At 48.5% G+C, this 16,272-nt stretch overlaps 9 protein-coding genes across 9 annotated transcripts; 5 read left to right on the top strand and 4 right to left on the bottom strand.

Annotated features, from left to right (window-relative positions):
* The first annotated feature begins 44 nt into the window (after positions 1-44).
* On the top strand, positions 45-1,637 carry COCSADRAFT_204083 (uncharacterized protein). Its single transcript, XM_007707267.1, has 2 exons — positions 45-728; positions 775-1,637. Exons 1-2 carry the CDS (start codon positions 107-109, stop codon positions 1,518-1,520), a joined length of 1,368 nt encoding a protein of 455 aa, XP_007705457.1. The 5' UTR covers positions 45-106; the 3' UTR covers positions 1,521-1,637.
* Positions 1,638-1,839: 202 nt separating this feature from the next.
* Positions 1,840-3,584, top strand: COCSADRAFT_348469 (uncharacterized protein). The gene is made up of 2 exons (XM_007707266.1): positions 1,840-2,018; positions 2,067-3,584. The coding sequence occupies exons 1-2, from the start codon at positions 1,910-1,912 to the stop codon at positions 3,512-3,514; spliced, it is 1,557 nt and encodes a 518-aa protein (XP_007705456.1). The 5' UTR covers positions 1,840-1,909; the 3' UTR covers positions 3,515-3,584.
* A 141-nt stretch (positions 3,585-3,725) lies between these two features.
* On the bottom strand, positions 3,726-4,588 carry COCSADRAFT_102733 (uncharacterized protein; the record flags this gene model as incomplete). The annotated part of the gene is made up of 3 exons (XM_007707265.1): positions 3,726-4,135; positions 4,190-4,297; positions 4,348-4,588. The coding sequence occupies 3 exons, from the start codon at positions 4,586-4,588 to the stop codon at positions 3,726-3,728; spliced, it is 759 nt and encodes a 252-aa protein (XP_007705455.1).
* Positions 4,589-5,004: 416 nt separating this feature from the next.
* On the bottom strand, positions 5,005-6,523 carry COCSADRAFT_176249 (uncharacterized protein; the record flags this gene model as incomplete). Its single annotated transcript, XM_007707264.1, has 3 exons — positions 5,005-6,159; positions 6,205-6,405; positions 6,458-6,523. 3 exons carry the CDS (start codon positions 6,521-6,523, stop codon positions 5,005-5,007), a joined length of 1,422 nt encoding a protein of 473 aa, XP_007705454.1.
* Positions 6,524-6,742: 219 nt separating this feature from the next.
* On the top strand, positions 6,743-7,579 carry COCSADRAFT_204080 (uncharacterized protein). Its single transcript, XM_007707263.1, has 2 exons — positions 6,743-7,131; positions 7,180-7,579. Exons 1-2 carry the CDS (start codon positions 6,929-6,931, stop codon positions 7,400-7,402), a joined length of 426 nt encoding a protein of 141 aa, XP_007705453.1. The 5' UTR covers positions 6,743-6,928; the 3' UTR covers positions 7,403-7,579.
* On the bottom strand, positions 7,567-9,247 carry COCSADRAFT_41567 (uncharacterized protein). The gene has a single exon (XM_007707061.1). The coding sequence runs from the start codon at positions 9,172-9,174 to the stop codon at positions 7,681-7,683; it is 1,494 nt and encodes a 497-aa protein (XP_007705251.1). The 5' UTR covers positions 9,175-9,247; the 3' UTR covers positions 7,567-7,680.
* A 271-nt stretch (positions 9,248-9,518) lies between these two features.
* COCSADRAFT_185520 (glycoside hydrolase family 20 protein) lies at positions 9,519-12,090 on the top strand (the record flags this gene model as incomplete). Its single annotated transcript, XM_007707262.1, has 2 exons — positions 9,519-11,324; positions 11,380-12,090. Exons 1-2 carry the CDS (start codon positions 9,759-9,761, stop codon positions 12,088-12,090), a joined length of 2,277 nt encoding a protein of 758 aa, XP_007705452.1. The 5' UTR covers positions 9,519-9,758.
* Positions 12,091-12,361: 271 nt separating this feature from the next.
* COCSADRAFT_31153 (uncharacterized protein) lies at positions 12,362-13,496 on the bottom strand (the record flags this gene model as incomplete). Its single annotated transcript, XM_007707013.1, has 3 exons — positions 12,362-12,723; positions 12,776-13,391; positions 13,443-13,496. 3 exons carry the CDS (start codon positions 13,494-13,496, stop codon positions 12,362-12,364), a joined length of 1,032 nt encoding a protein of 343 aa, XP_007705203.1.
* A 732-nt stretch (positions 13,497-14,228) lies between these two features.
* On the top strand, positions 14,229-15,788 carry COCSADRAFT_194404 (uncharacterized protein; the record flags this gene model as incomplete). The annotated part of the gene is made up of 4 exons (XM_007707261.1): positions 14,229-14,265; positions 14,605-14,631; positions 14,815-15,235; positions 15,283-15,788. The coding sequence occupies 4 exons, from the start codon at positions 14,229-14,231 to the stop codon at positions 15,677-15,679; spliced, it is 882 nt and encodes a 293-aa protein (XP_007705451.1). The 3' UTR covers positions 15,680-15,788.
* Between the last annotated feature and the right edge of the window lie 484 nt (positions 15,789-16,272).

Genomic DNA, 16,272 nt, shown 5'->3' with positions numbered 1-16,272 from the left:
AGTCGCGGAGTTGAGGGCGGAGGTTTCGGAGCACGGGCCGTCGCCCATCACCACATTTTCTAGCACCACCATCACTCGGCACATCGACACCAGGCCATCGCCCGCCATGGCCTCCACGCCGTCCGTACGCCAGTTCAACGCATGCCTGAGATGCGTGCGACAGCTGTCTGGCGCCATTGGTGCGCGCCGTCTGCTTTCGACCTCCGCTGTGGCCCATGAAGAGGTGCAGACGAAATCTGCGAATGCGACTCGGCCTCCCCCGCCCTCGAACCCCCCCGAAGGTGCTGCCCAGAATGCATCTTCCCAAGCAGTACCCGAGTTCATGCAAAAATGGGGCACACTAGACCCTCAGATGGTGGAGAACAAGAAACAGGAGCGCCGCCTGCTACGGAGAGAACATGTGCAGCCAGTTGGATCTCGCCGTCGTCGTGCTGCTCTTCGCCGTTCTGCGATACAGAAGGCGACAGAGATTCCCTTTGAACAATTGCCTTATCAATGTTTCCAAGAGGCTCGCAAGTTTTTGTTAGAAGACAGACAAGAGAAGATCAAAGAGATTGAGACGCAACAGCTGCGAATTAAGAACTTAATGGACCAGGACCCCAGTGTCAGTGGTGGGCCCGCGGCCAAGGAGCATAGGTTACGGAGTATGCGAAAGCATTTGAACGAATTGATCATTCTGGCCGATATCAATGACCCAGTGGTCAAGCGAAAGTTTGAGGATGGACAGGGTAGGTTACATGTCTGGTTTTCTGGGCTTGACTGACCACTGTGAAGGTGACATGAACAAGCCCATATATCGATACCTTGCCGACAAGAAGTGGCGGCAGTACAAGCGCCTCGTTCTTGAACAGCGTGTCACACAGTTGGCCATTATTCCAGATATTCTTCCCTCCTTGGACCTTGTAGCAGATATCGATCTCGGTTTCGGTAGGAAGTCGGTTGCACCAGGCGACTTTGTCGACTCTGCCATCAGTGAGAAGATGCCTCGACTTAACGTTCAGATGTTCACCCCGGGTGAGAAACTCGTCACAGTTGTGGTGGTGGATGCGGATGTGCCTGTCCCAGAGACTGACAGCTTCACCTACCGATGCCACTTGATTGCCTCCAACATACCCCTCTCCCCCAACAACACATCTATACCTCTTCAACGCATCGCCCAAGAAGACCAAAAGGTCGAGGATCCTAGCGCAAAGAAGATTGCGCTGCCCTGGATTGCGCCCTGGGCTCACAAGGGTGCGCCATACCATCGTCTAGGAATCTTTGTCTTTGAGCAGAATGCTGGTCAGGCGCTTGATGTTACCAAATTCAACGACGTCAAGCGCATAGGGTTCAACCTGCGCAGTTTCACCGACTCGAACAAGCTCCACCCTATCACGGCTACGCTTTTCAGAACCAAATGGGACGACAGCATGGCAGGTGTCATGGAGCGAGCTGGAATGAAGAGTCAGATCAATGTCGAATTTAAGAGGAAGAAGGTCGAGCCTCTTCCATACAAGAGAAGGACAGAACGCATGCGATGAGCGACCTGTAAGAGCCAAGCCGGAAGAGCGGGTGCACGATGTAGATTTATGTACATTATATAGTACCTTGACGCACTGTACTATTACAATTCAAGTGAGACATATGTGTTATGGTCCGAAGAGTGAAATCCATGAGGGTGCATGGGCCCAAAGGTTGAGCACACGGAGGTCGCTCCTTCCATTTTAAGTGTGTCAATGTCTCTCACTCACCCGCCCTAGTATATCAGCGTCGCCTACCGCCCGCTACCTTCTTTTCTCACGTATCGTGAAATGCCTTCTGCAACTGGATAATCGTTTTTACCATCATCTTTCATCTACATCATCATCATATCGTAATCGTCTCTATCCCATATCGCGTTTTTATCACAGCTTCGATACACGACACAGTAATGGACCCGATTGCCACTAAAAATCCTTCAAACTTTCTACCATCTCAGCAACAGATGGCCCTTGCTATTGCCATCATCAGATGTAAACCCGCCGGAGTGCCATTACGAGGTTGGTAGATGTCACTGAAACGCACTGCAAATCAACTAACAAGACAAGAACACATTCTCCACCTACGATCCCAGATAAAGCTTGGCCAAGACCCAAGAGAAAGAGCGAACCCGGGATGTTACGTTGATCAAGTTGCCTACTGGAAGGAACGATGCAAACGAGCAGAAGATGAATGTAACCGACTTCGCAATGTCAACATCAAGCTTGAGAGATCGAACCAACTGCTGTCGAATCAACCAAGCAAGAATTCAGACCTCGAAGCAGACGCCAACATTCGGCCGCCATCAGCAACGAGAAATTTAAAGCGACCAAAGCAGACGCAAAAGCGGGCCCATGACCCAGTTGCTGCTGCACAAGGAATCATCGATCAGGATTTGGATTTCCTGGAGGTTCTTGGAAAAGACGGTAGCACTCTCATGGAATCACTGTTCAGCGTTCATTCGCTATGCAGAAATAGCGATCCTGATGCCAGCACATTCTGTTCACATCTGATAAGCAGTGCTTCAGCCATGGGGAAAATCATAATGTTCATTGCCCAAAATCACGGCTCTCTAGCTCAACAGGGACACAAGAACTCTGGTGGAGCAACTTCCCTAGACAAAGATAGATCAGATTTTGCTAATGCACTCTCGGTGTGCGCCAGAACTTTCATGTCTATATTAGTCGGGTTAAACAAGCTCACAAAGTCAGAAGCTGACAAGAGACTAGCAAATTTGGTTGTTTGTGAGCTGGCAGACATGTTCAAAGTGGCACTCAGGGCTATCGAGATATCCGCTCGGCTCACTGCACAAAGCTTTCTCTTGCAGCCACCTGCCCAGAAGAAAAGCAAAACAAAGACATCTTCAAATACCGTCAAAGAGTCTAGTCCAGCCAGAGCAGTCGCACATCTCCTCATCGGTTTTCTGGGACTTCTCGAAAAGAATGACGACGTTCATCAACGGGTCTTCGACGGCTTCATCTTCGTTCTTTTCGAACGCGTCGGCAGGAGACTCTATTACTCAACCTTCGGCCAGCACCGCTCTTCCTGTATCGAAATGAACATCCTACCGATACCTGAAGTAAAAGATGTAGTTGAGGCCTCCAAGAGAGATTGTGATGCACTCGCCATGCGTTTGGAGGCCAAAGCACTCATTCTGATCCTTGAGCGAGCCATGGGTCTGGCCCCAAACCACATGAACTCACAGAGCCTTCGAGCACAGCAGAATCCAAATCGAGTCACTCGTACAATGAGTATCAAGAATATCGCTACTACCTCGAGGGCCCGTCTAAGTCCTCTTGCGAAAGATCGACTGCAGCGCACGCTTGTTGCTTGCATGTATGGACATAGTACTGATGATGAATTTTTGGACATTCTTACGAAGCCGATGCCTCAAATGCGTCTAGGTTCGTTGCAGAATGTTGCCAGGGTGGAGGATGCAGACGTTGAGACATGGTACAAGGAGGAAGTCTGGCGGCTTGTTGGCTGGGATATTCTTGCGCGGGAGAGTGGATGGTGAGGTGTGCGTCACTTCGGAAGAAACTCTCTATATAGCTTCTTCAAATAGTGGGGATACGGTGGTCTCAAGTGTGAGCTTTTAATGCTTCAAAAGAACATATTGTATGTACGTAGTTACTACTATTTACTCAAGCAAGACAAAAGCGCTGCCACGATATACCATACACCCTATACTATCAAAAACAACACACCCTTAACAACCCCTCTGGATCTCATAAATGTTCCCTGCCCTCATTCAACCTCTTTTCCTCTGCATACGCCGAAACCTCATCAAAATTCCGACAAACATGAATCGCCCCCGTCCCATCTGTGCCCGGCACATGCTCGAGTCCGGGCGTCCTGGTCTGTCCCTCCAGCGTCGTATCTCCAAAGCACATGATAGCATTCCGTATATAATCGAAGCAATGGTCGTTGTGTAACAGGAAACTTTCATCGAGCTCGAAATCTTTTCTGCGGATCTGCATGACGAGGTCATCCATGGAGGCGGCGATGTGCATTAAACAGTGCAGCTCGTGGAAGACGGCGAGGGAGAAGACTTCTTTGCCGGGGGCTTCAGGGAAGTGCATTGGAGGGGGGAGCGTGTGCGAGGTGTACTCCGAGACTTCCATGAAGCCGGCACCGACTGTTATGGTCAGAATGGAGGATTGTTTCCGTGGGAAAAGGGGTAATTGCTTACGGGGGAGGAGATTGGTCCATTCTTTTTTTGTTTTGTTGACAGATTCCATTGTCTTGTGGTCGGATCTGAATCTCTTGTCGCTGCGAAAGATCTTCTTCTCGGTCGAAACTGGAGATGCATTAGAGGACTTTGTACTGGGGGTTGAATAGCTAACTTACAAACAGGAACAATGCTATTGAAATCCGTTCCTACTAGTACTGCTTTTGGTCGATTTTGAAGCATGGACAGTTCGCATAACAATATGGTGAATAACAAGAAGAATGTGACAGGCCAACGGAGAAATTCCAACTTTTCAAAGATTGAACAGCACCTATTTCGCCGAGGAGGTATGCGTTGATTCTCAAGAGAACTGTCTTGGGAGCTTTCGCTGCTCACTTTGGAATACCGGAAGGGCGACATGGTACAGCGGAGTGATAATTAGGTAAAACCAGAGGAACAGAATTAGAAAAGTACACTCGCGGGTGTTGGATTCAAGATCACGCGACTGTGACAACCGCAGTGCCGACCATCTGAAAGCTATTGGGCTGAAACCAGCTCTTATGTGGGGAGCCTATCAACATATCCAGCTTGCGTAGGTGTGTCTGTGTCAAGAGGGCTAAGCCTCTTCCTTTTGCCTTGAGCGTTATTCAATTCCCAATCGGGTAATCCCACCCCAAACCCCTAAAAGGGCTATTGAAACTCCTGTATTTGCGTCTGTCCTTAGTTATCAGCTTAGAAACTATCCATGAGATTCGCTGCTGAGTATGCAAGGGGCGACGGTGGCATTTTGAGTTTGTGAGTCCATTGCGCCACCGTGATCCTTCAGTAGCTTAATCTTACTCCAAGTTCTTCTCATCCGGAAAGCTCTCCAGGTAGCTCTCTAGAACATCAACCACATCGGCCTGGGCAGCTTTTACAGCTTTCTTTAACCCGCCCTGTGTGTTCTCTTGCTTCTTCTTTGCTCCCACTGCTCGACGGTGTGCACGGCTCTTGACATGTAATGTCCAGTCGTTTTCGGTAACAGCAACTGTTCCACACGTCTCGCAAACTTTCTTTTGCCAAAGATCTGGTCTTTGCCCGAGATCGTATTCCCGTTTTGGTGTAAGCATCTCTGCCGCAGTAGGCGAAAGTGATGATGGCGCCGGAAGAACCTCACCCGCAAGGAACTGCTTGGTGATGGTGGTTGCAGGCTGCGCAACATCAGTATCCCACTTCGAGATGTCGGATCCATCGACCAAGAAGGTATTGCTCTTCTGTCCCGAGCCGAGCAGTGCGTTGAGCAACTTGATGCGAACCCATTTGATCTGACGATTGGCATATTGGCGTGTAGCTGCTTGTGTCTTCTCGATGGCGGCTACTTTTAGTTTCTCAAGCTCTTGTGGTGGCATTGATTGATCTTCCAACGCATGCTGATATTCCAAGAACTCCTTGTAGCCTATTGATACCCATATACCACGAGTTTGATCCACGCTAATACCGGTCTTGGCTTCATACTGCTGGCCAAAACTACTTAACTCCTGAACTTCTGAGAGTAGACCTTTGTTTAACATCTTATCGACACGTCCATTAAGGCGACGGTGTAGAACGTCTTTATCAGCATGTACCCAAAACACCAAAGTCTCAAAGCGAAGACTTGGGCTACTAATGGATTGTGGAGCATCCAGCGAAGATGGGGAAGACTGGCGTTTAAGTCGCTGTTCATTGTACAGCTCAGACGCTGGTCGTCCTGTCCTTAGATATATCTCGAGCGAGCGTTGGATCTTACGCCGTTCGTTTGGGTGCCAACGCTCTGCCATGATAGGATCAACTTCCTTCAACTTTTCAAGGAGGACTTCAGTAGGCTCTTCCAATATTGGTAGCTTTTCACTGTTTTCGTTTAAATTTAATGCAGGCTCATCAGCAAGCGCATCTTGAAACAAAAGCGACTGCGTGTAATAATGGGTTCCGCCGACCAGGACAGGTAATTTGCCGCGGCTTCGGATCTCTTCAATCTGATATAGTCAGTGTCACGCCCTTTACGTGAGCTTGATTCATACTATGTTCATAGCCTCGCCAACAAACTTTCCTACAGTCCATGTCTCTTCTTCCAGACCGATGGAGCCCAGGAGGTGATGAGGCACGCCTTTCGCTTCATCTGGAGTAATCTTGTTGGTGATAATTGGCAAGCCCCGGTACAACTGCATTGCATCTCCATTGATAATCTCGCCATTGAATTTCCGTGCAATCTCCACCGCTAGCTGTCTACTGTGATCAGTTCTCGCTCAGCATGACTCAAGTTATTTTCGTTACATCTGATTTGCCTGTGCCAGTCGCACCCACAACGGCAATCAAAGGCTTTAACGGCGCTTGCGCCATCTTGCATGAACTAAACGATCTGATAAAACGAAACATGCATGGATCAAATGACGATGTAGAGGGGGGGGTCTGGAAGCTGAAAATGCTGGCCAGATTCGTGCGGGGATACGCTTTCCCGAATAGACACTAGCGCAGCCGATCGTGCCCCAGTTAGTTTTACCAATCGGCTGGAAGGGATGAACACGGTAACAAGTCGATTGGAGACGTAAAAGTCATACGACAACTACTCAGATGGCTGATACCCCTCACTCATTCACTTCTGCACCACACGATAATGCAAAGAAACGTGATAATCACGAGATAATCTGACACATGTTGGAGCCCCAACATATCCTGCTCGAACCAAGTGAGATATAAAGCAAGCAAGACACCCTCCTAACATCATAGTCCTTCAATATTAATATTATGTCTCATCAAACACCAAAAACGAACTTCTTACCTCTACTGCCACTAGAGATTCACTCACAAACCAAGAAAATCTCGCCTTCAACCAACAAAATGACACAACATGGCAGCGAACCACGCACAGAGACCACCCCCTCTTCTGGGCACCAAGACCGGAATAAAACAAGCCCAGGTCTTAGTCATGGAGCTGTAGACCAAGGAAAGTAAGACTGCCCCTCCCTAAAAGCCAGTGTGCTTTTCTCACAAAGCAGCGAACACCCAACCGCAACGACGGCAAAAGAAACGACTTCTGGTATAACCACAGAAGTCAATGAACTACTGAAGACTAGTTCCTGGCCTATTCCTCATGCTCGGGAGTATCAGAAGCATGCTTGGCATAGTTCTGTGCTAGGAATGGAGGCCAAGGTCAAGGACGAGTGGGGATTTTCCAGCGCAAATGTATCGCGTTCGCACACACCAAACCCAGTTTGCTAAGATGATTATTGTTAACGAAAAGTGTTTGTAAATTATTTGTGGCAATATGTAGTTTAGTGTAGCATTTCTTCTTGTCAGCGCTAGTGACTGTTTCCCCGCTTCTATGTAGTTAATCAAATAAGTTCGTGAGATATCGTAGCGATCGATCAAATCAAAACGGCTGAGTCTTCAACTAAGATGCATATGTATTTTACATGGAATTCTAACAAGTATCTAAGACTGCAGCATATTTCCAGGTCTATGTTTTGCTCATCCAGCACCCTAGTATCTGCTAGCATTTAGGGCCTGGATCTCCATGTCGAGTTCCTTGATATCATGTAATCTTTACTTTGTATCGACTTCCAAATGCCCCACAGACCTCCCAATGGCCAGATACCTCTCAACTTGAGACCCCAGTCCTTGTTGACCATTTCCGTGTACTTTTCAACATCTACATGTACCTTGTCATACACTTCTGGAAGCATCTCAGCATTGTATTTCTTTCTCAGTCCTTGATGCCATTTGTGGTCGAATTGGGTCCAGAATTCTTCTCTGCTATAGTACGTTTGCGCGTACAACCACTTCATACCACCCATCTCGCCAAGCATCTTCTCAAGGGCTCGGTTCTTCTGGAGGTAGGTCGCGGGATCGCTAGGTCCAAAGCCCCACAATCCAATATTGAGCATCTGGTCTGATTTGAAAGAGCCCTTCGTATGCGGGTGCATAGTCGGCTGGGGGCTTTGCTTAAGGGGGCAGAGCCACAGTGGCCAGATGTTGAATGTCTTGTCTGTGTACTCGATGAATTTCTCCGCATTCGGGTATGGCAGAGCCATGTCTTGTACAATGTAGCGTGTTGCGATTCCGGATGCATGCAAAGCTCGGTAGAGCATGCGCGTGTGCAAGAAGTCGTCGAGAAACCATCGGGTGTATTTGTTGAAGGGAAAGCGCATGTAGCTGAAGGCAGATCGTCCAACCCAGAATCCACCGCGATCGTAGCGGAACATGTACTCAGCCAATGGTATGTATTCTACAACCGGCTCGCTGGAATTTTGCGTTGCTTCTTCAACATGAAGATAAAACCACGGATCCCAGGGATTGCTAAATGTTTGCGGCTTGGTATCCGGTGGGAGTTCGTTGGTCATTTCGCCTGTGACTATAGCACCGTGATCTTTACTGAACAGCACACCATCCACATAGTCATTTTTAGCTCCCTTTTCGCCTTCAGTATGCTCCTTGACCTCTTTGATAGCCTGTGCCACATCGCGCGTAGGGTAGTATGTGGTCTTGACATACTTTTTGGCCTCGACAAGATTCAGATCTATCAGAGTGGTGACACCGAGAGTGCCGACTGCACCAGCAGCGCCCCGAAACAGATCTTCATTCTCTTTTTCGCTTGCCTTCATTACTCTGCCATCAGCCATCACCATCTCGACTTCATTGATTGTCCGGTCAAAAAAGCCAAACTTGAAGCTACTGCTCTCTCCTGCTGTCCCTGCATATCCTCCTCCTACAGTGATACCAGGGAACTCCATGACAACAGGCGGTACTAGACCATGTGGCAAAGTCGCTTCCACGAGTCGATCCATAGGAACATTGGGCTCAACAAGCGCTCTCTTGCTTTGAGTGTCGACTTTGATAACATTCCTCAGAGCACTTATGTCAACGACATGCTTCTTGAGGTTCGGCCGCGTGCTATTTGTTGAGCCGTGTGAGATCCGGAATGGTTCTTTTCGTGTAAAGTAGTCCTTGACTTTAGACGCGACTTGCGCGACTACGCGCTGGTGACGGTCCATATCAAGGATTTTCGTGAATTGGGATATCTAGCAATGCCGATGTCATTGATACATGATGATCAAGACCTCGTCGTGTGATTGGAGATGATGTTTTGGTAGACTTTATCGGCGAGGTACAGATTTTCTCCGATGCGCTAGTAGTAAGCTTCGCTCGTCTAGCTCCAGTGTTCCTGGTTTCGCAGACCTGATACTTTTACGTCTTCCAGGTTTTTTGTTCTTTGTTCGTTATGCCCACATCGCAAAGATCGCGTACCAACCATGTTCTGCTCTGTGAAGACGGTTCACGTTGGCAAGAATAAGCCCTGTACGAGACTTGCCGGGGCTGAAGTAGCACCTCTCCACCTCCACACCGTTTATTCCGTTTCTCGTCCTCACTGAACCGTGCCTGGCCATACCCCTTTTGCCATTACCCAAAGCTTGTTATCGTGACCTCCAACGGCCAGCCGCTCTAAGGTTACATCGGCTTTGCAGATTGCGGGGCGAAGCGACTTGACAGCATCTGCCAAGATACCTTGGCTATTCAATACAATAGAGTAGTTTACCTGGGTCACCGCGCTCACTATTACTCCAATGATTTCGCGTCAATGATGGTTTTTGTCGCGTCGTTGCTCCTACTACCTCAATTGGTTGTTGCGCTACAGCCCTTACCACCAATTCCACCAGCAGATAGTAAGGGCAACAACGACCTCGGCTTCTCAGTCATCAAGCAAGGGACAAAAGTATACATCCAAGATACTTTTGCTGATAATAGAGACTCTGGTGGCCTTACGCTGATACCTCCGAGTGCTGAAGAGTTTGCGGAAACATTCCGCGCGGATTTGTCGTCGTTGTTTGGTAGTCAATGGACCTTGGAGCGCGTCGACGAGCTTCCCACAACTGGCATCCTCCTCGGTCCATTTCGGGGTAATGCTGACCAACTAACCTATGAGAACGGCATCGCGACAGAAGAAGGATACGAGCTCGATGTTACCAATAGCAGCATTTACATTGGCGGAACTGGTGCACGAGGCATGTTTTGGGGTACTCGGACTGTACTACAGGAACTGCTGATCGGAAATGGATCTTTACCATCTGGAAACGTCATTGACGCGCCTGCATATGCCACTCGTGGATTCATGCTAGATGCAGGCCGAAAATGGTACGATAAGCATTTTCTTAAAGAGCTTTGCTCGTATGCGTCGTTCTTCAAGATCTCGGAATTTCACTACCACTCGAGTGATAACTATCCCTTGAACCGTGGCCGCAACGAGACCTGGCAAGATGTGTTTTCACACTTCTCGCTATACCCGGAGAAGAATACAGAACTTAGAGGACTGATTCAACGTCCCAACGAAACACTGTCGCGTGCCGATTTCGAGGAATTCCAAAGCCATTGCGCACAGCGAGGTATTACCGTTATTCCTGAGATTGAGGCTCCAGGCCATGCACTAGCAATCACTAAGTGGAAACCTGAGCTTGCCTTGAGTAAGAAGGATCTGCTAAACCTAAGCCATCCGGATGCAATTCCTACTGTAAAGGCCATCTGGTCAGAGTTTTTGCCATGGTTTCAAACAAAAGAAATACACATTGGTGCGGATGAGTATGATGCAGATCTAGCTGATGACTACATCAATTTTGTCAACGAGATGGCCGATTTCGTCAAAAATAATTCCGGTAAAGAGATCCGTATTTGGGGCACACATGAGCCATCAGAAAACTTCACCATTTCAAAAGATGTCATCATACAGCACTGGCAATATGGCCAGTCAGACCCAGTGTTACTACAAAGAGATGGCTATCAAATCATCAACTCTGAAGATTGGTGGGCTTACATGAGTCTCAAGAACGACCACATGCCCATATTGCCAGCCCCATACCCGCAATTTTACAATGTCACGCGCACGCTCAACTTCGCGGACGTGCCAGGGTGGCAGTGGGAGCCGACACTATACAACCCTTTCAACAAGACGGAACAGCTGCAGCCCGGAGCTCAAGGCAACAAGGGCGCTATTCTGGCAGCTTGGAACGATAATGGACCGGATGCAACGACGCAATTGGAGGCTTACTATGCAATGAGAGAGGGTATCCCAGTTGCGGCAGCGCGCGCTTGGGCGGGCGATCGAGGTGCAAAGATCAACGTAGAAGAGATATCAGACAGCTTAGCCTTTCTAGTAAGTATAAGCAAAAAGTAGTCGTGAATGCGTATGCTAACACATAAATCCACAGGCACCTTTGGCTCCAGGACAAAACCTCGATCGCCGACTACCAGGCTCACAAACTCTTTCTACCCAAAACTCCTCACCACTAGTATCCTGGACGCAGAAAGCATCTCAGCCCGCAAATTCTTCCTTAGGCCTAGGCTCTTATGGCCCGCCATATACGCTCACACTGGATGTCTCGTCGCCCTTTGCGCTGTCTGGACCCGATACCTCACTCTCCACCAATACAAGTGGCAACATCACCATGCTCGTCTTCACGACATCGGACGGCTTCCCATACCCCTTACGTCGTGTGTCCCTCAACGATGGCCATGAACCCGGTCATCCAGGCCGCGTATGGACAAACCAGTCGACGTCTTCACACGAGCCTGTTCCCGTCACGCTGCCTGCAAAGTTACGTATCGAGACTGATGTTGTTAATGGCAGTCGCATATGGATTAACGGTACATTTGCAGGTCGCTTTGAGGTGTTTGTGTTTGGTGGACGGAATACCTTGTTTAGCTGGAGCCAGATGGCGCTTGTGGCGCCGCTGGAAAGTGTACAAGGGGGGGTTGATAAGTTGGTACTGGAGGCTGGGGTTGGAAACGGTGTGGCTCAGCAAGGTAATGGAAGTCAGACAGGGCCGCCGTTTACGGGTGGTGCGGAGCGAAAGACTGTGACTGGTGGAGGGGTTTTGGTTACGGTGATTGGTATAATGCTGGCGCTAATCGTCCTGTGAAGATAGCCATACGAGGCCAAAGGCGGGGAGTGCATTGGTCACAAGAGCACCTTAGAATGATCTTTCTTAATTAGCAAATATATTAGAGGTACGAAGGGGACGAATATGAGATTCTTTGAAGTTTGGAAGGATAAATCACAAGCTTGAAGGAACATTTTGCTCTCTCAATCATGCGATTAGGACAAAGCTGTGGCATTTAACATCGTTTCTTCATCTGTAATTCAAGCGAGATGTGACAAATCTACAATGGCCCTAACGTTAGAATTCCGCCTCAGTACGTCGCAGTCAGTCGTTGCACCAAGTAATCTCCACTCAGGACATCCCCATATTTTCTTCCGTCCTTTTCATACGTTCCAGGAATAGCCTCAATCTTGCGGTCATAGTTTGGATTGCAAAAGTAAGCTATCGAGTATCGTGGTGGATACTCATCCTTGTCGGCATCCTCTGGCTTTGGTGGCGGCTCTACAACACGGTGCTTGGTTGACTTGATGGTGTCGTTGGACCAGCGGGCAAGTAGGTCACCAGCATTGACTACGATGGTTCCTTCGATGGGTGTCGCATTGACAAACGTACCCTTTGGTGAGCGGACTTGGAGACCACCGCGAGAGTCTTGGAAAAGAAGGGTTACTGAGCCTGTGTTTTTGTCAGCAGCTGTTTTGGTGGATTTTGAAGTAGGTGTTCTTACCGTAGTCGCTGTGTTCACCTGCACGAACCTGTAGCTGTCCGTCATTTCTCTTGAAGACACTCTTGGACACGCCCGGGTAATGAAGTAATCTCAACGTATTGTCTCCGGCATCTGTGAAGCCGTCGAACCACTTTTCGTCGATACCAATACCCAGTGCAATTGCGCGCATGACATGCATGTGCAGGTTTTTGCAGGTTTCAAAGAAACCCATCATCTGTTCCTTGAATTCTTTTGCTTCCTCGTCCCCGCTCGGCCACATGTTGGGAGTCTCTGGCTGATCATCACGCCCGATCTCCATGCTTTCTTTCAAATCTGGCACCAGAGCACGCATCTGCGCCTCTGTTCCCGTCTCTTCAAGAACAACGAGCTTTTCGCGCCCCTGTGTTACGTAGCCACGATTGGCGGCCGCCGAATACCATGCCAAGGCATCTTTCTGTTCTTTTGGCCTAGCGAAGAACTTGGCCGATTGTGAGAAGACTGTTGAAACTGTAGATTGGGATATGCCATGGTTCTTGAGATAGATGAAGCCAGCGTTCTGGAAGCCTTTCAGGACAGCGTCGGCAGTCTGCTTCTTGGCATTGGCGTCGCCAGAGAGGAATGCGGAGAAGTCGATGAGCTGTATGATGTTAGACGAAGCAACAAGTCAGTCTTGTGTGAAAAGAAATACTGGAATCTCCAAGTCATCCTGCGAGACTGCAGAGTCAACAGTAATGCTCGCCATTGTGGTCGCTTCGTATGGTCTGTCTATTGGGCGGCTTGCTTGGGTGTATGTGAGGCTACAGCAGCACCTTCAGTATATAGCTAGACCTGTGTTTTAAAGGATTTGTGAGACGAAATTATCTATGAAGCGGCCGTCTCCGCTGTGTCATGTGCATCGTGAAATACTTGGGAGTTGTAGGTGGGGTTGTTGCCACACAAGGAAGGTGCAGACGAGATGCGATAAGGCTAATGGTGGGGTTAGTGGGACGACGACAAGACGCTCAACGTTACATCTTCCTGTGTCGTAAGTCTAGTTTTCACAGATTCCTTGACCAAGTCGTTCAAAGTCGGAGAGATTATGAGCAGAGATCCATTTTGGATGCCTGGTCGCGTTCTCACAACCTCAAGACGTGCTACAAGGACAAGAATCCTTGCTCTTCGTCCGCCTTACACTTACTAAGTGACATTTTGTAAACGACTCAGAATAGTAACACGCCCTTCATTAGATTTGCGAAAAGAGAATGAGAGTCTTCTTATTGAAAAAATGCAACACCAGATAATCTCAACCAGTAACAACGCTGCTATGGACGTAATACTGATAGCTATTTCGAGAGACTGGGAAAGTATCAGATTATCAATCGCCAAGCAACCTTTTCTTGTTTGCAAGATTTCCGGGGAACTCCGTACTTCACAATTCCCCTCCCTCCTTTATCATAAAAGCTAGTCAATATGCATCTATTTCTTCCTCAACACTATGCACAAGGCAACGGTCATTGATGAAAAATGGGGCGGTGAGTAAGTACAGAATTGACTGCCATTAACTGTCCTTTTATTCCTAAACACATCGCGAACGACAGTGCCGAAAAAGGTTAACAATCAAGCTCATCCAACACACCCCCGTCTAGATAGAGCTTCAGGCCCAAAGGCGAGCCAACCTTGCCAAGAAGATTGTTCAAATGCTCTAACACTGACAAAGTGTGGACCCGTTGAGCGATAATTGTGTTCAGCACATAGACTCAGAGGACTCATGGTCTACCCCCTAGCGCGAGTGATTCTAGAATGAGGCGACGGCTCTCAAAAAAAAAGAGCAGAGAGAATGTGGAGTTAAGGCTTTGTACAGGGATCTACAGGCGTGCTGCATGCAAGTGATGTGCGAAGTATGTCTGTGCACCAGAGTCTAGCCCATGCGTTATAGTGAAGGTGAAGGTGATAGACAGACTCTCGCCACGTTCGTTTGCACGAGCATCCCGTAGTGACTCACTCTTACCAGACCACAATATGAAGTCGCCGAGCCAACAATTGCCAGTTTCTATATACTCAGACTGTCCCACTTGATCCAGCGTCTATTCGATACCAACTCCCTTCAAAGTACTACTACGGATTCTCCTTCCTCACCTCATTTTACGAGATCGTGGCCACCATGTTCGAATACGAAGCACCAATCAAGGAAGTCGAACGCACCGAGATTACCGCACTGACTACTTCAAAGGACAAAATAAATCTGGAGCTTTTCACTGGGAGAAGCGAGAACGCAGTACTTCAAGAGAAGATTGAGGAAAAAGAGAAACACAGAGATATCCTGCTCCACATGGTCAAGAGGCTTACTGAGGCTTTGTCGCTACCCAAAGCCAACACCGAGGGTGCTGGAGAACATGCGGGCGCAGAAACAAACCCCAATAACGCGAATCACCTACATGGCCTCCCTAATGCTAGTGCTCTGAGCTATCTTCCAGCAAATCCGGATCAGCCTAGCTTCTCCAAGTAAGTACCCCAAACAAGCACTCAGTATACCTTCTCACCATACTCAGCCCACCACCCACCCAGCACACCCACTGGACACAGCAACTCTACACTCCCAAGGAAGAACGAGGTGTCCTAACCGCAAAGTTGCGCATCGTGGAAAGGGAGCGAGAGCAGTACCTACGCCAGTACAAGATGTTACGCGCGCAAAACCATGAGAGACGCACCGAGGAGCAGCTGCGCCAGTACAGAAGCTTCATGTCGCACAAGCATAAAGAATGCAACAAGCAGTCCGGCGATGGCGTGCAGGAGGGTAAAGTCAAGAAGGAAAAGGGAGACCTGAAGCTTAAGCGTCGTAAGCACAAGGAAAAGGATAGGCTCAATCGAGAGGTCACCGAGGCTTTTCTCAAGAGGCTTGAGTTTAATCTGGTCATCTGCGAGAAGTCGAATGGCAAGTCTGAGTAGGGATGTGTGAGTTGATAGGACCGGGAGGACATACGAGGCAATTGACGCTGGTCCTTGGGTGTTCTACGAGTATTCGAGGAGTAATTGGGCATTTGTGGGGATAACGGAGAGATAGCCATGTACTGCAGGATCACGCATGCGTCGAGTGAGCATGAATCGAATCCAATGATGGATTCCTAACTAGAATTCCGAATGTAGGATAGGTAGCATGGCATGACGAGCATGAATTCATATAAGATACTGATAGCGCATCACTGGTGTTGAATAGAGATGTAGCTTAAGCTTTATTATCCCAACTTGCTCATTACTGTGGCTGCCCTGTTTGATATGTCGTGGTTGTCGTGTGAGATAGCGCTAGCTGACGACGGAACCACTAACTACCATCTTCGTGTACCATGTAAATCGGATAGCTAGAGCAGACGTTCTTAAAAAAACCCCAAATCCAATCGCCTTATTTCTCGTACCCAACACTACTCAGTCCAATCGATATATGCAACCGAAGCTGGCATAACTGTTGAATCGGAGTTCGGTCCAACACCATCGGTACATAGTGCCGTACCAAAAAACACATACATTCTCAACATGCGATCAAC

The sequence above is a fragment of the Bipolaris sorokiniana genome (genome assembly GCF_000338995.1).
Source record: "Bipolaris sorokiniana ND90Pr unplaced genomic scaffold COCSAscaffold_18, whole genome shotgun sequence".
Lineage (NCBI taxonomy): Eukaryota > Fungi > Ascomycota > Dothideomycetes > Pleosporales > Pleosporaceae > Bipolaris > Bipolaris sorokiniana.
Note: the sequence above shows the minus strand (reverse complement) of the source record. Positions and strands in the feature narration are given on the sequence as shown.

Bases quoted from the DNA above. Each gene is read 5' to 3' on its own strand.
- COCSADRAFT_204083 (XM_007707267.1), top strand. From the start codon at position 107: ATGGCCTCCACGCCGTCCGTACGCCAGTTCAACGCATGCCTGAGATGC. The intron at 729-774 runs GTAGGTTACATG...ACCACTGTGAAG, and splicing joins AAAGTTTGAGGATGGACAGG to GTGACATGAACAAGCCCATA.
- COCSADRAFT_348469 (XM_007707266.1), top strand. From the start codon at position 1,910: ATGGACCCGATTGCCACTAAAAATCCTTCAAACTTTCTACCATCTCAG. The intron at 2,019-2,066 runs GTTGGTAGATGT...TAACAAGACAAG, and splicing joins CGCCGGAGTGCCATTACGAG to AACACATTCTCCACCTACGA.
- COCSADRAFT_204080 (XM_007707263.1), top strand. From the start codon at position 6,929: ATGTCTCATCAAACACCAAAAACGAACTTCTTACCTCTACTGCCACTA. The intron at 7,132-7,179 runs GTAAGACTGCCC...CTCACAAAGCAG, and splicing joins GGAGCTGTAGACCAAGGAAA to CGAACACCCAACCGCAACGA.
- COCSADRAFT_41567 (XM_007707061.1), bottom strand. From the start codon at position 9,174: ATGGACCGTCACCAGCGCGTAGTCGCGCAAGTCGCGTCTAAAGTCAAG.